General features: G+C 48.0%; 4 protein-coding genes across 5 annotated transcripts in view; 1 reads left to right on the forward strand and 3 right to left on the reverse strand.

Annotated features, from left to right (window-relative positions):
• The window catches only part of LOC310920622 (olfactory receptor 14A16-like), a gene marked incomplete at its 3' end in the record, with an annotated part of 597,990 nt that overhangs the window by 571,195 nt on the left and 2,814 nt on the right, over nt 1–23,981 (reverse strand). The gene's annotated exons all lie outside the window — the stretch shown is intronic.
• The window catches only part of LOC310920625 (olfactory receptor 14J1-like), a gene marked incomplete at its 3' end in the record, with an annotated part of 175,607 nt that overhangs the window by 104,192 nt on the left and 47,434 nt on the right, over nt 1–23,981 (reverse strand). The gene's annotated exons all lie outside the window — the stretch shown is intronic.
• LOC310920815 (olfactory receptor 14J1-like) lies at nt 5,907–6,839 on the forward strand (the record flags this gene model as incomplete). The annotated part of the gene is made up of 1 exon (XM_083880867.1): nt 5,907–6,839. One exon carries the CDS (start codon nt 5,907–5,909, stop codon nt 6,837–6,839), a length of 933 nt encoding a protein of 310 aa, XP_083736993.1.
• On the reverse strand, nt 19,231–20,163 carry LOC310920594 (olfactory receptor 14J1-like; the record flags this gene model as incomplete). Its single annotated transcript, XM_083880650.1, has 1 exon — nt 19,231–20,163. The coding sequence occupies one exon, from the start codon at nt 20,161–20,163 to the stop codon at nt 19,231–19,233; it is 933 nt and encodes a 310-aa protein (XP_083736776.1).

A 23,981-nucleotide genomic window follows, 5' to 3' on the forward strand; every position in this document is an offset into this window, starting at 1 on the left:
ACATGAGGGTCTCCCTTTAATACTGTAGCATGATATGGTCTGCCATACAGTATCTCGTATGGACTTACTCCTATCCTCTCCCAGGGTTTAATCCTAATTCTTAACAAGGCTAATGGCAGGGCCTGAGGCCACTGGATTTTGGCCTCTTGACAGATTTTCTTAATCTGTCCTTTCAGGGTTTGATTCATCCTCTCTACTTGCCCGCTGGATTGAGGCCTCCATGGGGTATGCAATTCCAAGTAACATCTAAGAGTTGGGCGACTGTCTGTACCACTCCTGCCACAAAATGAGGTCCCCTGTCAGAAGAGATTCCTAATGGAACCCCAAATCTTGGAATGATTTCTCTCATTAATGTTTTCACTACTTCTTTGGCCTGATTAGTTCTGCAAGGGAAAGCCTCTGGCCATCCCGAAAACGTGCAGACATACACCAGCAGATACCTGTATCCTTGTGATCGGGGCAATTCGGAAAAATCTATCTGCCAATAATCTCCTGGCTCTCTCCTACCTGTAATTTCCCTAGTTGTATCTGCTTCTTCAGTATTGGATTATTTTTAAGGCACACTGGGCACATGGCATTCACTCGTTTAGCCATTGTTAACATCTGGTTAGAGATAATTTCCTTCTTCAGAAATTTTACCAATACCTCTGCTCCCCAGTGGCATTTATTATGCTCAGTTTCTAAAATCACTTTCATCAATTTGGTAGGGACCACTACTTGGCCAGTCCCAGTCACATACCATCCCATTGCATTCTTCTGGGCCTGGACCAGCTGTGCCAATTTCTCCTCCTCAGCGGAATAACTGGGTTTTTGTCCCATATAAGGTTGTACCGGTCCTACCTTCGTTGGAATCAGCGCCGTTTCAGTCCAGACCTTTCTAGCAGCTTTTCGTGCGATTAAATCAGCCAGCCGATTCCCTCGAAAAATCTTTCCCTCATCTTTCTGGTGTCCTTTCACATGCATCACAGCCACTTCCACTGGCTTATACACAGCTTCCAGTAGCAGCAGGATCTCATTCCGATGTTGAATGGATGTCCCCTGTGATCTTAACAGTCCTCTCTCTTTCCATAAAGCCCCATGTACGTGCAGAACTCCAAATGCATATTTTGAATCTGTCCATATATTTACCTTTTTCCCACTGCTCAGGACCAGGGCTCTGGTTAACGCTATAATTTCAGCCTCCTGTGCAGATGTTCCTGGAGTGAGGGCCTTAGCTTCCACCATCTGCGTGAGGGTCACCACCACATACCCGGCATACCTGGTTCCATTCTCTACGAAGCTGGATCCATCGGTATACAGTTCCCAGTCTGGCACCTCCAGGGGCACATCTCTCAGGTCCGGTCGGCTAGCGTATACCTGTTCGATGGTTTCCATACAGTCATGTGTTAATTCGCCCTCATTCTGCTCACTGCGGAGGAACTCTGCTGGATTGATGCAATTAGTCACTTTGAGCTCAACATCATCCTGTTCTCTGAGCAATGCATGGTATTGTAACAATCTGCTAGAGGACATCCAATGCCCCCCTTTTTGTTCCAAAACTGCCAGTACCATATGGGGCACAAACACCTCCATCTTTCTCTCCAGAGTCAATTTTTGGGCCTCCTGGATCAGTATCACTGTGGCTGACACTGCCCGCAAGCATGCCGGCCATCCTGCGCTCACAGTGTCCAGTTGTTTAGAGAAATACCCAACAGGCCTCTTCCACGATCCGAGGGTTTGGGTTAGTACGCCCAGGGCCAGTCGCTGCCTCTCATTGACGTATAGCTGAAAGTCTTTATTTAAGTCTGGTAGACCGTGTGCAGGTGCCTCTTTCAAGGCCCGTTTCTGATCTAGGAAGGCCTTCTCCTGTGGTTTGTTCCACTGCAGTTGAGACTCCTTTAAAGCCTCATGAAGGGGTTTAGCCATTAGCCCAAAGTTTGGTATCCAGAGTCTACACCAACCCACCATTCCTAAAAAGGATCTTAGTTCTTCATGGTTTCGGGGTGTGGGTATTGCACAGATAGCTTCAACTCTATTGATTCCCAATTTCCTTACCCCCTTTGAGATTTCACAGCCTAGGTATATCACACTCTCTTGGACTAATTGGGCCTTTTCCTTTGAAACCTGATATCCTCCTTGTCCCAGCATATTCAGCAGTTCTATGGTTAGGGTTAAACAGACCTCCCGTTGTTCTGTAGCCAAAAAGATGTCATCCACATACTGGAGGAGAACGTAAGAGAAGGGTGATTCTCTTACCTGAGTCGTCTTCCATTCCTCCAGCTCTTTGGCTAATTGATTTCCAAAAATTGTAGGAGAATTCTTAAATCCTTGGGGAAGTCGTGTCCAAGTGAGCTGCCTTTTTCGTCCGGTATCCGGATTTTCCCATTCAAAGGCAAAATATTTCCTACTTTCTAATGCCAGTGGGATGCAGAAGAAGGCATCTTTTAAATCAATAACTGTAAACCATTGGAATTTCTCTGACACAGATGTTAACAAAGTATATGGGTTGGCCACCACCGGGTGAATGTCTTTGACAATGTTATTTATTGCCCTTAAATCCTGCACTAGTCTATACTTACCATTTGTATATTTCTTTCACTGATGCTAGCAATGTATAAGGATTAGCAACTACTAAATGAATGTGTTTTTAGTTATCTCATTTACGCCCCTTAAATCTTGTACAAGTCTATACTCACCATTAAATTTCTTTACTGGGAATATTGCAGTATTGTATTTTAATTCACATTCTTCTAGAATTTGGTACTTTAGGAATTTATCAATGGTCTTTTCTATTCCCTGTCGTGCTTCTGCCTTGATAGGATATTGTTTAATTTGCATGGCACTTGCCCCTTCCTTCAATTCTACCTGTACTGGCTGTGCCAATTTAGATTTCCTTAATATATCCGTTTCCCACACAGAGGGAATCACTACTTCTTCTACCTTTTTAGGAATATTGGAGTTGGTTTCTCTTTTACTGTTAAAACCTTTCCTGGTTTAGACTCGGGTATCTTCAGTACAAGTTTACCATTCTCAAAAGTAATCTCTGCCTCTAGAGCTGCCAGAAAATTACATCCTAAAAGCAGAGCTGAACACCCAGGCATATATAAAAATTTATGTGTTAAAGTTTTATTTTCAAAGCTCAGATCTAGGGGTTGCAGGAATGGCCAAATTTCCTCCTTCTTTGTGGCTCCAATAATTACAGTCAACTTTTTTTTTTTTTTTTTTTTTTTTTTTTTTTTTTTTTTTAAATTATTTATTTATTTATTTATATTTTTTTAAATTTTTTTTTCCCAATCTGCCCTTCTACATAATTTAATATGAAATATTTACAAGAAAAGTGATGTCTTTCCCTTCTAAGCACAGAGTGACCATCTGTTCCTTTGATCCTGGCTTCTCCTCACAGATCCATGACTCTGGCTATGCTATTCAACTGAGGCTGAACATACTGACTAAACCAGTTTGGGCACTCTCGCTTTCAATGTCCTTCTAATTTATTTATTCTTAATACTCCATAGCCTCTGCCAAAACCACCTCTATTACTGTCCCGACCGGTTCTGCCACTACGTCCTCGCCACCTCTAAAAGCTTGTCCAAACTTCTTAACTTTCCGCTTTCCAGTTCCTGTAACTTTTCCTAATGTCCTCCTGTGACTGGTCTAGAAAAATAAAGGTGAGCTGAATCCCCGCTCGCCCACCATCCACCTGAAGACCAGTATACCTCCTGGCCGCATCCGAGCCATCCCCTCCACCACCACTGCTCTCCGCCCTGTCCCTTCTGCATCTCTCTCCCCTTCATCCCCGCCCCGCAGTCAAATCCCGATCGCTGCCAGGGATAGAAGCAATGGGCAACTCCGGCAGAGGAGGACTGGGGATAGAGGGGACAGGAGCTGATGACATAGGCGCAGGTGGGAGAGGAGGGTCGGTAGAGGGATAAATCAGCAGAGAAGGGGGATAGCCAGGAGAAGCATTTTGGATAGGCGCAAGCAGGGGAGAGGAAACAGAATCAGGTGGGGTGAGAGTAAGTGGAGTAAAACTTAATGCTGAGGTAACGTTGGAAGGGGCAGTGGGTCCTACAAATAAATCAGCTTCCAAATCATCTCCTCCCCTTTTTTTTTTTTTTTCCAAAACCAGGTGTTCTACACAACACTTAACTTGGACGCAAGCCAAACAATGATTATTTTCTAAGACCAGTGCTTGTATTCCACATTCCACTAACCATGCCTGTTTCTCTTTTAAATAAAAGAAAAGATCTATGGCAATTCATCAAGTTTCGATTCTCGTTTACAATGTGGCATCAGTTGTGATATAAGTTCTAATTGTAAAGACCCATTTTGCGGCCATCTCTGGTTTGTTTTTGAGAGCATAAAACAAATCAAGATAAGGTATTTCATCCCATTTCTCATTATTCTGTAAAAAGCACATCAAAAGGGTTATAACATCAGGGTTAACAGATCCATTCAAAGGCCACTCTGGGCCACCAGTTTCATATAGTGTCCACCGATGATTACAATAATCAATCTTTTTACATTTATGTAACTCTTGGTGGAATCCTTCCTTTTTCCACCTTCCCAGTAAACATCCCAAGGGGGAATTCCCTGGGACCTTATCATTAGATTGTACCAAAGTCTTAAAGGTTTTAAACGGCATCATCTCTCTTTTTTTTTTTTTTTTTCTCTTTTTCTTTTTCTCTTTTTCTTTTTCTCTTTTTCTTTTTTTTTCTCTTTTTTTTTTTTTTTTACACTTCAAGTTGCTCACACACACACACACCCCCCAATACTAATACTAATACCAATACCAATACCAATACCAATACCAATACCAATACCAAACTTGCCACTTCTCGTCGCTGCGAGGTGCAAGTGCCGATCCTGCGAGGTTTTCGCCTCGTCTGACGGTCGGCGCCTAGGCTTCCCAGACCATAGAAGTCTTTAGCCCAACCCTGCGGGAATCGCCGTCCCGTCTTATTAGGCAGGCACCCAAACCTTAAAAAAAAATAAAGCACCTTTCGGGCTTACCTTCTCACAGTCGTCCGTCAGGCGCAGGGTCGGGTGCGGGTCGATGACTCCCCAGAAATCACCTGGTGCCGGTGTGGAGTTGATCAGCTCACGAACCGCCCCAGCCACCTCCTGAGGTCCTGCCGCGGTCGCCAGAAAACTGCTGCCCGATCCCCAGAGAAAACACAAACCAACAGAGTGTCAGTTTATGCGGTGCTTTATTTAGGGCCCGGGGACGACCTGAGGACTAGTGTCTCAAAGTCAGGGTCCCGAGTTGGTTACAAAAGATGCTCATCTTTTATACCTTTGTTACAACTCTTACTTCATCAGCCTACGTGCAGCCTCCTACGTATTTTACTTTAAACATTCGCATTCATCTTACAGGTAACCTTTCTAAAGGCTATAAATTTTGCACGCTTGCTCTAGCTAAAATAAAGGTTAATTCTCTAAGCTTAACTCCCACCACAGAAAATATTTTATTGGTAACCATGTAATCATATTTCACAAGTAATTTGTATACCTATGTACTACATGCTCTACTAAGTCCTTTAAACGTTGTTCCTTGCATCAGCAGATTCTCAGGCCTCATTTCTCAGATTTGGTTCCCATGGGCCTACACAGGGACCAACTCCTTAGCCTGACTACTGCTAACGGAGGCCTTATGGCAACACCCTCACTGTTCCCCTGCACTGACTGGGGCTCAGGGCTGACTCCCAGGTGTCCTGCAGGTCAAGATCTGGCTCCTCACTGAACACTGGCCAGCAGCAATCAGGACTCCAGCAACCAAGGTTAAGGAAGTTCTCCTACACGTAGAAAAGGCGGAGGTGTTTAGTGGCAAGAAACAGTCTAAGGGCTTTAACTTTCCTGTGAGAAATCTCCACTCAGATGTCACTGTCTTTCCTCCTTCTGCAGGTTGGGATGTCCAGAGACAGCAAATGTCCAACAGCAGCTCCATCAGCCACTTCCTCCTGCTGCCATTGGCAGACACACGGCAGCTGCAGCTCCTGCACTTCTGCCTCTTCCTGGGCATCTCCCTGGCTGCCCTCCTGGGCAACGGCCTCGTCATCAGTGCCGTGGCCTGCGGCCACCACCTGCACAGCCCCATGTTCTTCTTCCTGCTCCACCTGGCCCTCACCGACCTGGGCTCCATCCTCACCACTGTCCCCAAAGCCATGCACAATTCCCTCTGGGACACCAGGAACATCTCCTACTCAGGGTGTGCTGCACAGGTGTTTTTCTTTGTCTTTTTTATTTCAGCAGAATTTGCATTTCTCACCATCATGTGCTACGACCGCTATGTGTCCATCTGCAAACCCCTGCACTACAGGACCCTCCTGGGCAGCAGAGCTTGTGCCCACATGGCAGCAGCTGCCTGGGCCAGTGCCTTTCTCAATGCTCTGCTGCACACAGCCAATACATTTTCCCTGCCCCTGTGCCATGGCAATGCCCTGGGCCAGTTCTTCTGTGAAATCCCACACATCCTCAAGCTCTCCTGCTCCAAATCCTACCTCAGGGAACTTGGCCTTCTTGTGCTAAGTGCTTTTCCATATTTTGGCTGTTTTGTGTTCATTGTTTTCTCGTATGTGCAGATCTTCAGGGCTGTGCTGAGGATCCCCTCTGAGCAGGGACAGCACAAAGTCTTTTCCACCTGCCTCCCTCACCTGGTCGTTGTGTCCCTGTTCCTCAGCACTGGCATTTTTACCTACTTAAAGCCCCCCTCCATCTCCTCCCCATCCCTGGATCTGGTGGTGTCAATTTTGTACTCGGTGGTGCCTCCAGCCCTGAACCCCCTGATCTACAGCCTGAGGAACCAGGAGCTCAAGGCTGCAGTGTGGACACTGATCACCAGACGATTTCAGAAACATTAAACTGCTGGACAATTTCTGCAAATCACTTGTCACAAAAGTAATCTTTGATAATTCTTGTTGCTTTGCTTGTGAGGTTTTTTTCCCCCTTCTAGTTTTTAATATTGGCTACAAATATCGGTCCTTGTGCACTTTCTCATTTTGCTTCTTTCCATCTTGACTGTGACCCACATACAATGTCAATGAGGAGCTGTGATCTCAGTGGCTCTAAATGGACTAAAGGATCTTGCAAGAAAGCTTTCACCAGCGATCCCTCTTTTGTTCCCCTCTCTGTCACTGCAGCAGCAATGTCTGTGTGCAGAGCTGGGGGCAGATCTGGGCTGGCACAGCAGATGTGCCCAGCACCAGCAGCCCTTGGTGTTGCCAGTGCTGCTCCCATGGCCCTGCCCCGCTGCCCTCCTGGCCCTGGTGTTGCTGTAGGGCCTGAGGGCTCTCGGGGCCGGGCACAGGGCTGGGGGTGGCAGTGCCAGGGCTGCAGCAGGGACAGGCCATGGGCACTGCTGGGGCAGCGCTGACGCCTCAGGGCAGGGCCTGGGGGCTCCAGGCTCCTTGCCCAGGCTCTCTCCAGAACACGCCCAGGCCAAGGCTCAGCACAGAAAAGCCCCATGAGCAGCCCCAGGGTGGCCGTGGGCAGGCTGGGGACAAACAGCATGGCTGGGGCTCTGCAAGGGCCCTGGGGGAGATGGGAAGGAGCAGCAGAGCAGGGGCTGATCCATCCCCACTGCGCTGGACACCCCAGGGCAGCATCCCAGAGAGTCCTCATGCACCTGCCAACAACATCCCCCCTCTGCAGCCCTGGCCTCTCCCCCAGCTCACACAGGTGCCACATCCTTGCAGGCACAGACAGGGCAGCACTGGCTCAGGAGCCCCTGTTTGCAGTGCCCAGAGCAGGCCTGAGCACCAGCACCGCCATGGTGTTGGTGTGGGGAGCTGAACCTGAGGGAGCACAAATGCCATCAGTCCCTGGGGCCAGGAAGGGCTGGGGGACGAGAGGGAAACCACTCAGTTGTGTTGTGGCTTCTGAAGTCAGCCAGAAAGTTTGTTCTTATGAGCTGTGAGTTTCTTGTGCCACTGCAGATGTTTTTTAGAGCCAGGGCTGCCTGGCAGCCACCCTCGAACTGCCCTGATTATTTCCTTTGCTTCATCTTTGCTTTCTTTTCTCTTTCCTGCTCCAGATTTCTTCTTCTTGCCAAAACATGTCCTCTGCCCTCTAAACACCTCATCCCTGCTAGCCCTTTCCTCTCTGGCCCCACACCCCCTTTCAACTCCTGAGTTGGCACTATTGGAACATCCCTTGGGGAGCAGGATCATCCTCCAAGTGCTTTAGGAATTGTCTGCAGGCTCCTGCAGTGCCTTGTGTTGAGAACTTAAAGAGTTAAGATTTTAGCTAAGGGATAGAAGCCATTTATATTGATTAGGATTTAAGTTAGAAGAGTAGAGATGAAGTGGAAGATTTAATAATTATTAGATGCTTAAGCTAGAGCATAGGTAATATATTACTTGTTCATTTTAGCTGTGTTTGTAAGAGGAAATATGATAGATGGACCATTGAGATAATGGAAGAAACCATGACTGCACCTGGACAGAGAAACTAATTGAACCAAGCAAGAGAGCTTGGACTATGCCCAAGAGGTCACGTAGCCTGCCCACAAGATGAAGGTACAAAGGTCATTGTGAGGAAGACCTCTCTGACATAATCCTTCAAGACCACTGACCTATTTCAAAAACCACCTACCCACTTTGAGAGAAGAATTGCACAGGTGTAAAGGACTTTGGCCTCATTTTAATATGAAGAGGGGATAGGCTGGGCTAGGATTATGCATGTGTATAGGCATTTTGCGTAATGGAATGAACATGTAAGACTTTTGTAAATAAATAGAGGGTTAGAGCTTTGTGATTGGTGTGCAGGTCTTTGGGAGGCTACTCCCGTACCATCCAACATTGAATAAAGCACACAACTTTCTAACTTTAATTTGTTAGAGTATCTTTTGTGCATGACCTCACCAATATTATGCAAACCAATTAGCAACCATGACACGACTGGGTTCTGTTCAGCTGTGAGAGCAGTTCAGGTCATGGACCCCTCGGGGCACCCCCCGGGATCTCCCTGAAGAGAGGGCTCTGCTCCCCTGGCTGTTCACTGGGGACAGACAAGGACTGCCAGAACTCCAGACAAAACGGTCTGTTTAAAAATTGAAAATTGTGGCCTATAAGGTGTACGTGTGGCCAGGAGGCTGTTGGTAAGTGATGGGAGACATCCCACACTCAGCTCAAGCCTATGCAGTCTGCTTGCAAGTTACAGTGGGATTTGGTTGCCAGCAGAAGGATTTGTCAAGTCGTAGAGGGCTCACGAGGTGTTCAGGGAAAATTGGCTAACATTTTGGGATATTTGGTGCAAACTTCAGCAGATTTGGAGGCCAACGGAGGCGGAATTTGAAGACTTTGCTAGATGAGGCATGAAGAGTTTTCAGCAATCGACAGGAAGGATACAAACAAGGGATGAGAAAATTGGTAGCAGTAGTAAGGGAAAAAGAAATAGGGAGACATGGGCAAGGACCACCAAAGCAAGGACCACCCCGAACAGGGAAAGACCAATGAGCATTTTGTAAGAAATCTGGACACTGGAAAATCCTGTGCCCAGAACAGAGAAAGGGTGATGATCAAAGAAGAGGAGACTGACAAGGGGAGGGGATGGTTGCTCACATCAAAGACTGAGGAGGACCAGAGGATCTTACCGTAGGGGACTTGTGATTCCCTTTTACATGCTATGGTCACTGGTGAAAGAGGAACATGAGAAAACGCATTGGGGAATAGATGCTCTGTACAACTATTTGAAGGACAGAATCATAGCCAGAAACTTGGAAAGTACAGTAATTCAAGTTACTCATCAATCTAGCCTTTTGTAGCCTTTGCCTCCAAACGAATCCCAAAAACATTCCTAAACCAAAGCTTGGACAAACTGGGAAAGGTTATTGGTCTGGGCAGCAATGGCAAATTGATTTTTCAGAACTACCCAGGATGGGGAGGGTATTGATACCTCTTGGTGTTAACAGATACCTCTTCAGGGTGGCCAGAAGCTTTCCCTGCCAGAACTGCCAAAGCATAAGAAGTAACCAAAGCATTGTTACAGGAAATCATACTGTGTTTTGGGGTCCCAGCCACAATGTCTTCAGAGGGGGGGCCACATTTTATTTCAAAACTTGTGATGCAATTTAGCTGCCACCTAGGCATAGACTGGAAACTTCATACCCCATATCATCCTCAGTCAAGTGACCAAATGGAGAAAAGGAACTGTTTGATTAAACAGCAATTGATAACATTGGGACTCAAGCCTTGTCCTCAAGCTCTTCCATCAGCATTATTATGAATTTGGACAAAGCCAAGGACAAAAGAAAAATTAAGTCCTTTTCAAATATTGTGTGGAAGACCATATGGGGTCCAAGAAGGATCAATACCTTCACAAACAGGGGAAGAGACCCTACACAGGTATATGGTGGCGCTAAACAAACAACTTAGAGAAATTGAGAAACATGAGGCTGGGGCTTGAAGCAGAGAATTAGATGGGCCAGTACATAACATACAGCCTGGGGATTATGTATATATTATTTCATTTGCAGAAAAGACTCTGGAACCCCAGTGGGAAGGACCATTCCAGGTGTTCCTCACCACCTTTACTGTAATCAAGATCAGAGAACAAAATGCCAAAATTCATCACGCTTGGGTGAAGAAGGCTCCTGAAGGAATCTGGAGAGCCACACTGGGTGACAATGAACTAAAAGTGAATCTTATTCAGGAAAGTGAAGAGTGTGTGAGTAAAAGGTTAGAATAGCTCAATAACTTTTGAAGAATAGAAGTATTTTTAGTTATTGTGGAAAATCAAACAGATATAGTTGGGAGAATTGTGGCTTTTGCAACCATTGTTATAGCCACAGCTGGAGTTTAAGCAACACCATGCACATCTAATATTGTCTAAAGTTGTCTTGATTTGAAAGACACGTATCTGCTTAGGAGGGGCAGGGCCTCCCTTCCAATTATTATAATTTAGAAAATTTAAGGGGAAGGTTTAGGAAGAGGTATGGGAAGAGGAATAACAGTTCTTTACATCAAGTATGTATAACAAGGCAAACAAACAACAACTACAGCATTAATAATAACAGAACCAGGAACCTCAAGGGGTTTTGTCTTACAGAGCCTGGGACAGTCCAATCTCTTGCGATTCTGAGAATACCAAGCTGGAAAGGTGGAAAATCCCAGGCTGGTGGATGAGATCAGAAGCTCCATGGTGGGAGCTGGAATGGCAGGGATGTCCCGGCAGGGCAGTGTGGGGCCACAGAGTAGCAAAAACCTCAAAGCAGTGCCAAAGAAATGGTGACAGTGGGACAGGGCTGTCCCAGCAGGGCAGGGGAGGTGAGTTTAGAGTTCAGGGGCACACAAGCAGATGATGGTGGATTTTTTCAGGACTGGACCCAGTGAGGACAGCAAACTCCTAACTCAGCAAGCAGCAGCCTGGCCATCCTCTCTCTGATACCGAGAGCAAAAGCAAAGCTGCCCCCAGCCCTGTCCTTATCTCCCCCTCCTGACTTTTGGCTACCTCTCTGTTTTGGTCAAGCACTCATAGACACCCTGTACTTGGTCTCCTAGCAACTCCTGGGGAGAAGTCTATAAGTAAAAAAAAGGAACAAACCCAACCCTGAACAATGAGTTCATAGTTTTTGTGGTTTTTGTTAACTTTCTCTGTCAGCTGTGGGCAGAGGTGTGTAAGTGTATGTGACCCTTGCCTGGTGCAGGCTGGGGGCAGGCAAAGGGCCCTTGTCCGAGCTGTGTGCAGAGGAATCCTCAGGGGCCCAGGCCGGGGCTGCTCAGCGGCCGGTGGGTTGTGGTGAGTGGCGGCAGCTGTTGACGCTTCCCTTGGAGCGTCTCCAGGCAGGGAATGTTGGGGGCTGCCAGCGCTGGGGTGTCCCAGAGCCAGTGGAACATTGGAAGGTTGGGGCTGCCCTGCTCCTGGCGCAGGTGGCAGAGCTCTGTCAGCCCCTGGAGAGGACAGCCAGGGCTGTGCAAAGGTGAGAATGGCAGAAGGGGCTGAGCTGAGAGGGAGCCAGAGGGATGATGGAGTCCAGGCACTGGGGGCCTGGGCATCCCTGGCAGGGGTGTGCCAAGGCTCCTGGAGCTGGGGCAGCCTTGGGGCTCTGAGCATTCCCTGGGGAGCCTGGTCAGAGGCCCAGCCCGGCCTGCAGGGGAAGGAGCTTTTGCTGCTCTGGGGCCTGGGGCCGGTCTGGCCCAGGCCCAGCAGTTCCCTCCTCTGCTGTCCCTGCTCTACAGACCTGTCACTTTATATGTGTGTGGTGTTGCCTTAACTCCAGCTGTGGCTATAACAATGGTTACAAAGTCTACAATTCCCCTAGTTATACCAGTTTGATTTTCCATAACAGCTACAAATCCTTCTGTTCTTCAAAATTTATTGATCTATTCTAACATTTTGCGCACACGCTCTTCACTTTCCCAAATAAGCTTCAATTTTAGTTAATTGTCACTTGGTTTTGTCATCCCTGAATTTCTTGCCTTCAAGTGTTTGAGTCTTTGCAGCAGCTTTCTCACGCTGCTTCATGTAAACAATAAGTATTCTTAGAAATTATCTGTATGTTTTGCATTCTTGTTCTCTGAGAGAGAACTTGACTGATGGTCATATTGACCCATGGAGTCAGGAGGTTGTAACCTCCTTGGGCCAATCTTAGCCCTCTGTACAAAATGTATAAAAGCCTTTGGAGTCAGATAATAAAGAGCTTTCCATGATTCACCAAGCTGCTGCCTGCTGTCCTCCGTCAAGGTCCACTCCCACGTCACAACGTGTTGCCCCTCTAAAGGCGTGGGGTAACATGGTTTGGCTCTCCAGATTTATTCAGGAGCTTTCTTCACTCAAGTGTGCTGAATCCAGGCATTTTGCTCTCTGATCTTGATTGCAGTAAAGGTGGTGAGGAGCACCTAGAATGGTCCTTCCCACTGGGGTTCTGGAGTCTTTTCTGCAAAAGACATAACATATACATAGTCCCATCCCCATATGTTATGTACTGGCCTGTAGGCCTGACATTTCTGAGTCTGAAAGATTTTTAGCCTGCTAGCAGATGATAACTTTTTCCAAATAAAAAAAATTTTAAGAAAGTTTCTTCTCGAAACAGTCTTGGCAAACAACTATTATTTCTCTAGTTAACCAATCGGATTAGAGAGGTGTCGTTCCTATTCACCAATCATGTTAAGTCTGTATCAGAACACCTTATAAAAGGTAGTAAGAATTAGAAAATAAAACCTTCTTTTTCTATGTTCTTTGCCTTCTGAAATATTTGGAGTCTTTCTTTCGTGTCGTACAGTGACACTGGCCCATCTAATTCTCTGCTTCAAGCCCCAGCCACATGTTTCTCAATTTCTCTTAGTTGTTTGTTTAGGGCCACCATATACCTGTGTAGGATCTCTTCCCCTACTTGGGTAGGTGTTGTTCCTTCTTGGACCCCATATGGTCTTTTCTCCTTGGTTTGGTCTGAATTTGTAATAATGCTGATGGAAGAGCTTGAGGCCAAGGTAACTTTGCTTCTTGTCCCAATGTTATCATTTGCTGCTTAAACAAATGGTTCATTTTCCCCACCTGGTCACTTGACTGAGGATGATATGGGGTATGAAGTTTCCAGTCTATGCCTAGGTGGCAGCTAAATTGCATCACAAGTTTTGAAATAAAATGTGGCCCCCCCTCTGAAGACATTGTGGCTGGGACCCCAAAACACAGTATGATTTCCTGTAACAATGCTTTGGTTACTTCTTATGCTTTGGCAGTTCTGGCAGGGAAAGCTTCTGGCCACCCTGAAGAGGTATCTGTTAACACCAAGAGGTATCAATACCCTCCCCATCCTGGGTAGTTCTGAAAAATCAATTTGCCACTGCTGCCCAGGCCCAAAACCTTTCCCAATTTGTCCAAGCTTTGGTTTAGGAATGTTTTTGGGATTCGTTTGGAGGCAAAGGCTACAAAAGGCTAGATTGATGAGTCACTTGAATTACTGTACTTTGCAAAGTTCTGACTATGATTCTGTCCTTCAAATAGTTATACAGAGCATCTATTCCCCAATGCGTTTTCTCATGTTCCTCTTTCACCAATGACCATAGCACGTATGAAGGAATCATAAGCCTGCCTTTCCCTTCGTCTAGGATAGCCTACCCTTCTTGGTTATAACTTCCATTTTCTTCCTCAATTAGTCTCTACTCCTTTTTGTTGTAGCTTGGCTTACATTCAATAGAAATTTGTCCATCTGGAATTAAGGCTGCCTCAACTGTCTCAATAGTTATCTCACTTTTAGCTGCTTCTTTTGCCTGTCTGCCAGCTCATTTCCTTGATGTGCATGATGGCTACTTTGTCAGGTAGCTGGACTGCCTCCAGTAGTTTTATTATCTCCTGCAAATGTTTAAGACTTATTTCTTGTGAGTTCAACAGCCTTCCTTCTTTCTAGAAACTTCATGAGCATGAACCAACCCAAATGCATACCTTGAGTCTGTACAAATATTGATTTTATTTCCTTTTGCCAGTTCTAAATCCCAGGTTAAGGCAATTATTTCAGCCTTCTGTGCAGAGGTGTTGGTTGGTAATGGTCCAGACTCTCTCACTTCTCTGCTCGTGGTAACTGCATACCCAGCATGTCTTTTTCCCCTGATCACACAGCTGCTTCCATCAGTGAACCAGGTTTCAGTGTCCTCGAGACGGGTGTCCTTCAGGTCTGGGTGACTGGAGTAGGTGGCTTCCATGGTCTCCAGGCAATCATGGATCACTGGTTCTCTTGTACCCCCACTGAAAAAGGGAGCTGGATTCACAAGATTAGTTACCACAATTTCTACATCATCATGTTCTAGCAGTATAGCCTGGTACTTCAAAAATCTCTGTGGGGAAAGCCAATGTCCCCCTTTTACCTGCAGGACTGCAGACACTGTGTGGGACACCAGCACAGTCATCTTCTGGCCCAGGGTGAATTTGTGTGCTTCCTGACTGTTCATCACCACTGCAGCAGCGGCTCTGAGGCGCCCTGGCCATCCCTTGGCTGCTGCATCCAACTGCTTGGAAAAGCAGGTGACTGCCCTGTGATATGAGCCCAGGTCCTGTGCCAGTATTCCCAAAGCAATCTCCTGCTTTTCATGGGAAAACAAAAAGAATGGTTTAGTCACGTCTGGAAGTCCCAGGGCTGGAGCTGACATGAGGGTCTTCTTTAGTTGGTCGAAGGCTCTTGCTGCTTCTTTTGTCCATTGCAGGTCTCTGTTTCCTTGTGTAACCAAGGCATGGAGGGGTTTAACTAGCAGCCCGTAAATTTGAATCCACAGTCTACACCAGCCCAAAATCTACAGTGTATGTCATGGCCTAAAAGATTCTCAGTTCCTTTACTGTCCGGGGTTTTGGGCTCTGGCATATTGCTGCCTTTGGATCCTGCCCTGAGGTTTTTTGTCCAGCACTGACCTCATAGCCCAGGTAGAAAACTGTTTGCGTCACTATCTGAGCTTCCTTGTGGGATACTTGATACCCTTGTAGACCCGAAAAGTTTAGGAGGCTTACCATCCAATCCATCCATGCCTCTTGGATTTGAATAGCTATCAGGAGGTTGTCTACATACAGTAACAACTCTCCTTCTCTTGATGGGACTTCCCAGGATTCCAAATCTTTTGCAAGTTAGTCTCCAAATATCGTGGGACAGTTTTTGAATCGTTGGGGTAAAACTGTCCATGTGAGCCGAGTTTTGTGCCCACCCTTGGGCCTTTCCCATTCAAATGCAAAAATTCTCTGGCTGGCCTCATGGAGAGGAAGGCAAAAGAAAGCATCTTTCAAATCTGAAATGGTAAGCCAAATTAGTTCAGGTGTTAAATGGGTTAACAACGTGTAGGGGTTGGCAACCACTGGGTGTAAATTCTCAGTTATCCTTTTAACAGTCCACAAATCCTGGACTACTCGGTATGGCCCATCAGACTTTATTAGGAGTATTAAAATCAGACTGGCACTCTTTTAAATAGCCCCATCTGCAAAAAGCTAGGGTCAATTACTGGGCTATCCCTTCCCTGTCTTCCTTTTTTAAAGGAATACTGTTTAACTCTAACTGGTTGTTTTCCTTCCTTAAGTTTAATTTGCACTGAAGGTGCATTCTTTGCCCTCCCTGGCATGTTAGAAGCCCATACCCCAGGAAACGCCTGATCCATTACTTTCCTGTTTTTCTCTTTTTCACTTTCAGCTTTGGTCTCATTGGCTATTGACATTAAGCTTACAATTCCACATATATTCTATCCTTTACCTCCACAATAATCTCTATGTTTCTGAAAATTATTTTGCTTTTAATTGCTCCAATAAATCTCTACTCAAAAGTGCTAATGGGTTGTTGGGAACATATAAAAACTTATGAATTCCCCGTTGTTTCCCAAGTTTATATTTCAGTGGTCTACAAAAATGTGCTCTTTCAGATTGGCCAGTTGTCCCCTTTATCATAACACAGTCATCTGTTATAGGTATTAAAGCTTTGTTTAACAGTGAGTATGTTGCCCCTGTGGCAACGAAAAATTTTGTTTCCTTTTCTTTGTTCCCTAGCTTGATTATAACCAGAGGGTCCCCTAGGTTAAGATCCTCCAGTCCTCCTCAGTCTTCTTTCACATGAGAAACCCTAATCCTAATCCTAACCCTAACCCCCTCCCCTTTTCAGTCTCCTCTTCTTTGATCATCACCCTTTCTCCATTCTGGGCACTGGTTTTTCCAGTGTTCAATTTTCTTACAAAATGCACACTGGTCTTTCCCTAGCCGGGGTGGTTCTTGCTTTGGTGGTCCTTGTCCAAGTCTTGCTATTTCTTCTTCCCTTACTACTGCTACCAATTTTCTCATCCCTTGTTTGCATCCTTCCTCTCGATGGCTAAAAACTCTCCAATCCTCATCTAGCAAAATCTCCAAATTCTGTCCCCATTGGCCCCCGATTCCTCTGAAGTTTGCACCTAATATCCCAAAATGTTAGCAAACTTGCCCTGAACCCCTAGTGAGCCCTCTACAACTCAACAAATCCCTCTGCTGGCAATCAAATCCCACTGTAACTTGCAAGCAGACTGCATAGGCTTGAGCTGAGTGTGGGACGTCTCCCATGACCTACCAACAGCTTCCTGGCCACAGGTACACCTTACAGGCCACAATTTTCAATTTTTAAACTTACTGTTTTTTCAGGAGTTCTGGCAGTCCTTGTCTGTCCCTGGATGAACAGCTGGGGAGCGGAACCCTCTCTCCAGGGAGATCCCTGGAAATAGGATATCCCTGGAGAGATATCCCCCCAGCGGTCCATGACCTGAACTGCTCTCACAGCTGAACAGAACCCAGTCCTGCTGCTGTCGCAAATTGATTTGCATAAAATCGATAAGATCACAGACAAAAGACTCTCTAACAAGTTAAAGTTAGAAAGTTGTGTGCTTTATTCAATGTTGGATGGCACGGGAGTAGCCTTCCAAAGGCCTGCACACCAATCACAAAACTCTAACCCTCTATTTATTTACGAAAGTCATACATGTTCATTCAATTACTCAAAATGCCTATACACATGCATAATCCCAGCCCTGCCTATCCCCTCTTCATATTAAAATGAGGCCAAAGTCCTTTACACCTGCACAATTCTTCTCTCAAAGTGGGTAGGTGGTCTTTGAAATATGTCAGTGGTCTTGAAATATGAAGTCAGATACGTCTTCCTCACAGTGACCTTTGTATCTTCATCTTGTGGGCAGGCTACATGACCTTTTGGGCATAGTCCAAGCTCTCTTGCTTGGTTCAAATAGTCTCTGTGTCCAGGTGCACTCATGGTTTCTTTCACTATCACAATGGTCCATCTATCATATTTCCTTCTACAAACACAACTAAAAGCAGCAAGTAATATATTACCTATGCTCTAGCTTAAGCATCTAATAATTATTAACTCTTCCACTTCATCTCTACTCTTCTAACTTAAATCCTAATCAATATAAATGGCTTCTATCCCTTAGCTAAAATCTTAACTCTATAAATCCTTAACTCAAGGCACTGCAGGACACTGCAGACAATTCCTAAAGCACTTGTAGGATGATCCAGATCCCCAAGGGATGTTCCCATGGTGCCAATTCAGGAACTGAAGTGGGGAGTGGGGCCAGAGAGAAAAGAGATAACAGAGGTAGGCTGTTTCCATGGGAGGGGACAACAATGGGCAGTAGGAAGAAATCTGAACCAGGAAAGAAAAAAGAAAGCAAAGGTGAAATAAAGGAAATGCTCAGTGCAGTTTGGGGGTGGTTGCCAGGCAGCCCTGGCTCTGAACAACAACATCTGCAGTGAGACAGGAAACTCACAGCTCATGGGAACAAACTTTCTGGCTGAATCCAGAGGCCACGACAAACCTGAGTGGTTTCCCTCCTGTCCCCCAGCCCTTCCTGGTCCCAGGAGCTGATGGCATTTGTGCTCCCTCATGTTCATCTCCTCACACCAACACCATGGGGCTGCTCAGGCCTGCTCTGGGCACTGCAAACAGGGGCTCCTAAGCCAGTGCTGCCCTGTCTGTGCCTGCAAGGATGTGGCACCTGTGTGAGCTGGGGGAGAGGCCAGGGCTGCAGAGGGGGGATGTTGATGGCAGGTGCATGAGGATGCTCTGGGATGCTGCCCTGGGGTGTCCAGTGCAGTGGGGATGGATCAGCCCCTGCTCTGCTGCTCCTTCCCACCTCCCCCAGGGGCCTTGCAGAGCCCCAGCCATGCTGTTTGCCCCAAGCCTGCCCAGGGCCACCCTGGGGCTGCCCACGGGGCCTTTGTGTGCTGAGCCTTGGCCTGGACGTGTTCTGGAGAGAGCCTGGGCAAGGAGCCTGGAGCCCCCAGGCCCTGCCCTGAGGCGTCAGCGCTGCCCCAGCAGTGCCCATGGCCTGTCCCTGCTGCAGCCCTGGCACTGCCACCCCCAGCCCTGTGCCCGGCCCCGAGAGCCCTCAGGCCCTACAGCAACACCAGGGCCAGGAGGGCAGTGGGGCAGGGCCACGGGAGCAGCACTGGCAACACCAAGGGCTGCTGCTCCTGGGCACAGCTGCTGTGCCAGCCCTGATCTGCCCCCAGCTCTGCACACAGACATTGCTGCTGAAGCACAAGAGAAGGTAACAAAGGAGAATCTCTGTTGAAAACCTTACTGGAAGATCCTTTATTTCATTTAAAACTACTGAGATCCCAGCCCCTCATTGACGCAGACTGGGGCCACAGCAAAGGTGGACAGAAACAAACAAGAAAGGGCACAAAAAATGTCGTTGCTTTGTGAACATCAGTGAAAATGGAAAAAAAGAAAAACCCCGACAACCAAAGCAACAAGTGATATCAAAGATGATTTTTATTTCAAATGATTTGCAGAAACTGGCCAGCAGTTTAGTGTTTCTGCAGTTGTCCAGTGATCAGTTTCCACACTGCAGCCTTGAGCTCCTGGTTCCTCAGGCTGTAGATCAGGGGGTTCAGGGCTGGAGGCACCACTGAGTACAGAACTGACAGGGCCAGATCCAGGGATGGGGAGGAGATGGAGGGGGGCTTCAGGTAGGCAAATATGATAGTGCTGAGGAACAGGGACACAACGGCCAGGTGAGGCAGGCAGGTGGAAAAGGCTTTGTGCCGTCCCTGCTCAGAGGGGATCCTCAGCACAGCCCTGAAGATCTGCACATAGGAGAAAACAATGAACACAAAACAGCAAAAAGCTAAACAGATACTAACAGCAAGAAGCCCAAGTTCACTGAGGTAGGATTTGGAGCAGGAAAGCTTAAGGATGTGTGGGATTTCACAGAAGAACTGGCCCAGGGCATTGCCATGGCACAGGGGTAGGGAAAATGTATTGGCTGTGTGCAGCAGAGCATTGAGAAAGGCACTGGCCCAGGCAGCTGCTGCCATGTGGGCACAAGCTCTGCTGCCCAGGAGGGTCCCGTAGTGCAGGGGTTTGCAGATGGACACGTAGCGGTCATAGCACATGATGATCAGCAGGAAATACTCTGACCCCAGGAAGAAGAAAATCAGAAAAACCTGTGCAGCACACCCTGAGTAGGAGATGTTCCTGATGTCCCAGAGGGAATTGTGCATGGCCTTGGGGACAGTGGTGAGGATGGAGCCCAGGTCGGTGAGGGCCAGGTGGAGCAGGAAGAAGAACATGGGGCTGTGCAGGTGGTGGCCGCAGGCCACGGCGCTGATGACGAGGCCGTTGCCCAGGAGGGCAGCCAGGGAGATGCCCAGGAAGAGGCAGAAGTGCAGGAGCTGCAGCTGCCTTGTGTCTGCCAATGGCAGCAGGAGGAAGTGGCTGATGGAGCTGCTGTTGGACATTTCTTCACTCTGAGCATGGTGGGCTGTTGAAAGAAGACATGGACAAGCTGGGACCATATTGTTTTAGTCAATCCTTTCTATTGTACTTGGAATCCCCGAAAAATGACTTCTGTTCCCTTGAGGGAACTTTGTTAAACTTTATTCACTTTGGGTTTCTGCTCCTGCTGAATTATTACTTCATCTTAATCACTACTCTTAGTGTGAACACTGAGTAGCCCAAAGGAAAAACAGCTCCCTGTACCCCAGTGCAGTCAGAAATTTAGTTTCACACAGGTCCCCTTTGCTTTTTACACCTCCCTCTATTTCAGGGTGATCACGATAAAAAATTTCTTGAAAAAAAGTAGTCTTTTTGAAGGGTCCAAAATTGATTTCTCTAAACCCTTCTTTTCCTCTATGCATCTGGACAAGAACAAATAGCAACATTGATCTGGCTCTCTGCTGCCTGGAAATGTGCCTACAGGGAGTTGTTTCTCTCTATCCAAGCCTTGTCCCTGCCAGTGCTCCCAGAGCCCGGCCCAGCCCTGAGGGCTCAGCTCTGCCCTGCACACCCCTCCCAGCACAGGCCACTGCCCAGGGGCATCTCCCTGGCAGCAGGGCCTTAAGGGCAGCTCAGACAAACAGAAATGCTGCAAGCCAAGGTGCTTCTGGTACTGTCTGAAGGTAGAGGAGTGTAAGGAGGCACTTTCTGAGGGAGATCTGAGGCAGATCTGCTGATCCCCAGGGTGACAGTGCAGGAGTCTCAGTGACACAGACAACCCTGACAGCTCCTTTCCCTTTCCTTTAGGAGAAACCTGAGAGCAGCCCTGGCCATGCAGCACCATCTCCACAGCAGGAGGAATCTGCCCTGATGGGAGTCGCTCCTTCCACCTCCAACTTCTCCCCACAGTCCATGGGGAGCTCCCAGGCAGGCTGAGAGCTGCCCCTGGCAGGTGGCAGATCCCCTGGCCTGGCCAAGAGCCATCAGGGCTGCAGCACCTGCTCTGCACCACAGCCCTGGGCAGCCCTGGCTGCAGCCCCAGCCTCAGCCCCTGCAGCCGTCCCTGGCAGCAGGAGCCGTCCTGCCCTGTCCCTCTGACGGTGCCCAGGGCAGCCCCGCTCTGGAGCACATCCTCCCCCAAAGCAGAAAGGGCAGCAGAGCCATCCTTACAGTGCTGTCAGTCCTGTCCTGGGTCAGCTTTAGGAGATCCCTGCAGCTGGAGTCTGTTAGAAGTGGTGAAGATTTCTCCATGAATAATCTCAGAATTGTCCTTCCAGTTTCTTTAAGCTTCTGTCTGCTTCCCTATTTCAGGTACCTGTAGGCAGTGCCCTCAGCCCTTCTGGGCTGGAAGAGGAGCTGCTCCTCAGCAGAAATGTCTTTTTGAAGCTCTTCTTGTTTGCCAGGAGCTGCCTCTCTGTCAGGAGCCCAGCCCAGCTCAGCAGCACAGACACAGCACAAGGACTTTAATAACCCACTTGGAGGGTTAGTCCTGAGTCCCTGAACTTCAGTCTCTGAGCACCAATTAAACAAATCTCTCAAGAATTAAAAGTTAAAATTAACTCCAAATTTTCTTGAAGATTTAATGGGTCCCACTGAGGGACACAACTGAGAAAGTGTTCCCAGGTTCCAGTTAGAGCAGAACACTGCAGGCAGTGATGACAGGTGGGGACAAACAAGGCAAAGGAGTCTCTGATGCTGAGCAAACCCGGATGTATTTCAGGAATGCCAAGGGCCAAGGCTGGAGCCCCAGGCCCTGCCAAGGCACATCCTGTCCCTCCCTCAGTGCTCAGGGCTCTTCCCAGGCCACTGGGATGTGGGGATGTGCAATGCCAAGGGCAGCACCATGGGGCGGCCCCTGCCAGGCTGCTGAGCAGGGCCAAGGAGGCAATGAGGCCCCAGGGCTGCAAGGGTCACTTGTCTCCTGCTCATGGCTCAGGCCCAGGCCCAGCAGCCATGGCCCAAGTGCTGCAGGAGTTGGCTGTGTCAGGGCCTTGCAGCTGCTGCCCATCCCTGTGCCCTGTGCAGCCCAGGCTGTCCTACGGTGTCTCTGCCCTGCGCCTCTGTCCCTGCAGGCTGTCGTCATCCCCCGGCTGCCCCACCTGGCTGGGCCCTTCCTTTGCTGACAGCTCTGCCTCCTGCCTGCCTCTGCCTGGCCACACAGAGCCTTGGGCTGCTCCAGACTCCTGCTGGGGGAAGTGTTGCACCACGGCCCTGCCCTGGGAGAGAAATCCTTTTCCCTCTTTTTCCCAACCTGGGCCTTCCAAGGTGGCCTTGGCCATTAATTTTTTCTTTTCTGGTTGTTGTCTTCTATGTCAAATGGATCCACCAGCTCTTGAAACCACCCTTCAAGCACTCCCAGGGATCTTGTCCTCAGTCTCCACTCCACTAAACACAGAGCTCCTTTGTCCCTATATAGTGATTATGTGCTTGCGGCCATGGGCACCCGGACAAGAAGGACAGTTCTTTTCTATAGGAGAGAAACCACAGGATCCCAGAGTTTTGGAGGCAGATGAGAGGCACTTACCTGATGCCAAAGCAAGCCAGACCTGTGTGTGCTTGCAGCATTTTTTTGAAAGCCAGCCTTGGATATATGGGGAGTTTTGGAGGTGAAATTCCATTTCAGCTCTGGGTGTCTGGCCAGAATGACAATTCTTCTCCACAGGAAGGAAAGGGCAGGCCTCCAGTGTTTCAAAGGCTGATGAGATTCAGCCCCAAGGTGGCCAGTGACAGCCAGACCTGTTTGTCTTGGCTGCTTTTGTCTGGGAGCAATCCTTAGATAGGTGGAATTTGGGAGGCATCTGGACACAAAGGACAGTTTTCCATGGGAAAAAAAGTACAGAGCCTCAGTGTTTCAAAGGCAGATGAGATCTGGCCATCAGGAAGCCAAGAGAACCTAGACAGTCCTGGCAGCTACTGTCTGGGAGCTATCTTTGGATATAGAGAATTTTGGAGGTAGATTCTCAATTTGTGCCATGGGCACCTGGACTTGAAATGTGTTTTTTTCCACAGAGAGAAAAGCACAGCCCACCCAGTGTTTTGGAGGCAGATGAGATGTGGCCCTAGAGGACAAGGCCAAGCAGAGCTGTCTGTCCTGGCAGGTTTCATACAGGAACAATCCTGAGATATAATCAAATTTGGAGGCGAATCCCAGTTTTGATCATGAATCCCTGGAGGAGAAGGACACCTTTTTCCCACAGGAAGGAAGGCACAGATCTCCAGAGTTTCAGGAGATGGGAAGCAGCTCTCAACATGCCATGGTCAGCTGGACCAGTCAGTCAGCCCCCAGAGGCCAAGTCAGCCAGACCTTTTCCATGTTCTTGGATCCTTGGGGCTCTTGCAGCATCACAATTTCCTCTTGGTTCCATGGGACCCCATAGTATCACAACAGAACTTTGTTCCCATAGGGCCCAGCAATATCACAATGATCTCCTTGGTTCCACAGTGTCAGAAGGCCTCTGGCTTCCATGAGGCCTTGCAGTGTCAAAATGGTTTCCTTGTTTCCATGGGACTGCACAATGACACAATGTCCCATTGGTTCCATGAGGCCACAGAGTGCCACAATGGCCCCTTGGTTTTTTGGGCTCCCCAGGATCACAACAGCTCCTGAGTTCCACAAGGCCTGGCTGTGTCCCACTGGCCCCTTGCTTCCATGGGAACCTGTAGTGTCACAGTGGTCCCTTCCAACCATCGTGACTGGCAGTGTCACAGTGGTTGCCTCAGTTCAATGAAGCCCTGTGGTGTCACAATGGCACCTTGGTTCCATAGGAACTCAAAGTGCCAGAATGGTCTCTTTGCTTCCATGAGGCCCTGCAGTGTCACAATGAGCTCCTTGGTTCCACAA

The sequence above is a fragment of the Zosterops lateralis genome, assembly GCF_965231275.1.
Source record: "Zosterops lateralis genome assembly, chromosome: 31".
Lineage (NCBI taxonomy): Eukaryota > Metazoa > Chordata > Aves > Passeriformes > Zosteropidae > Zosterops > Zosterops lateralis.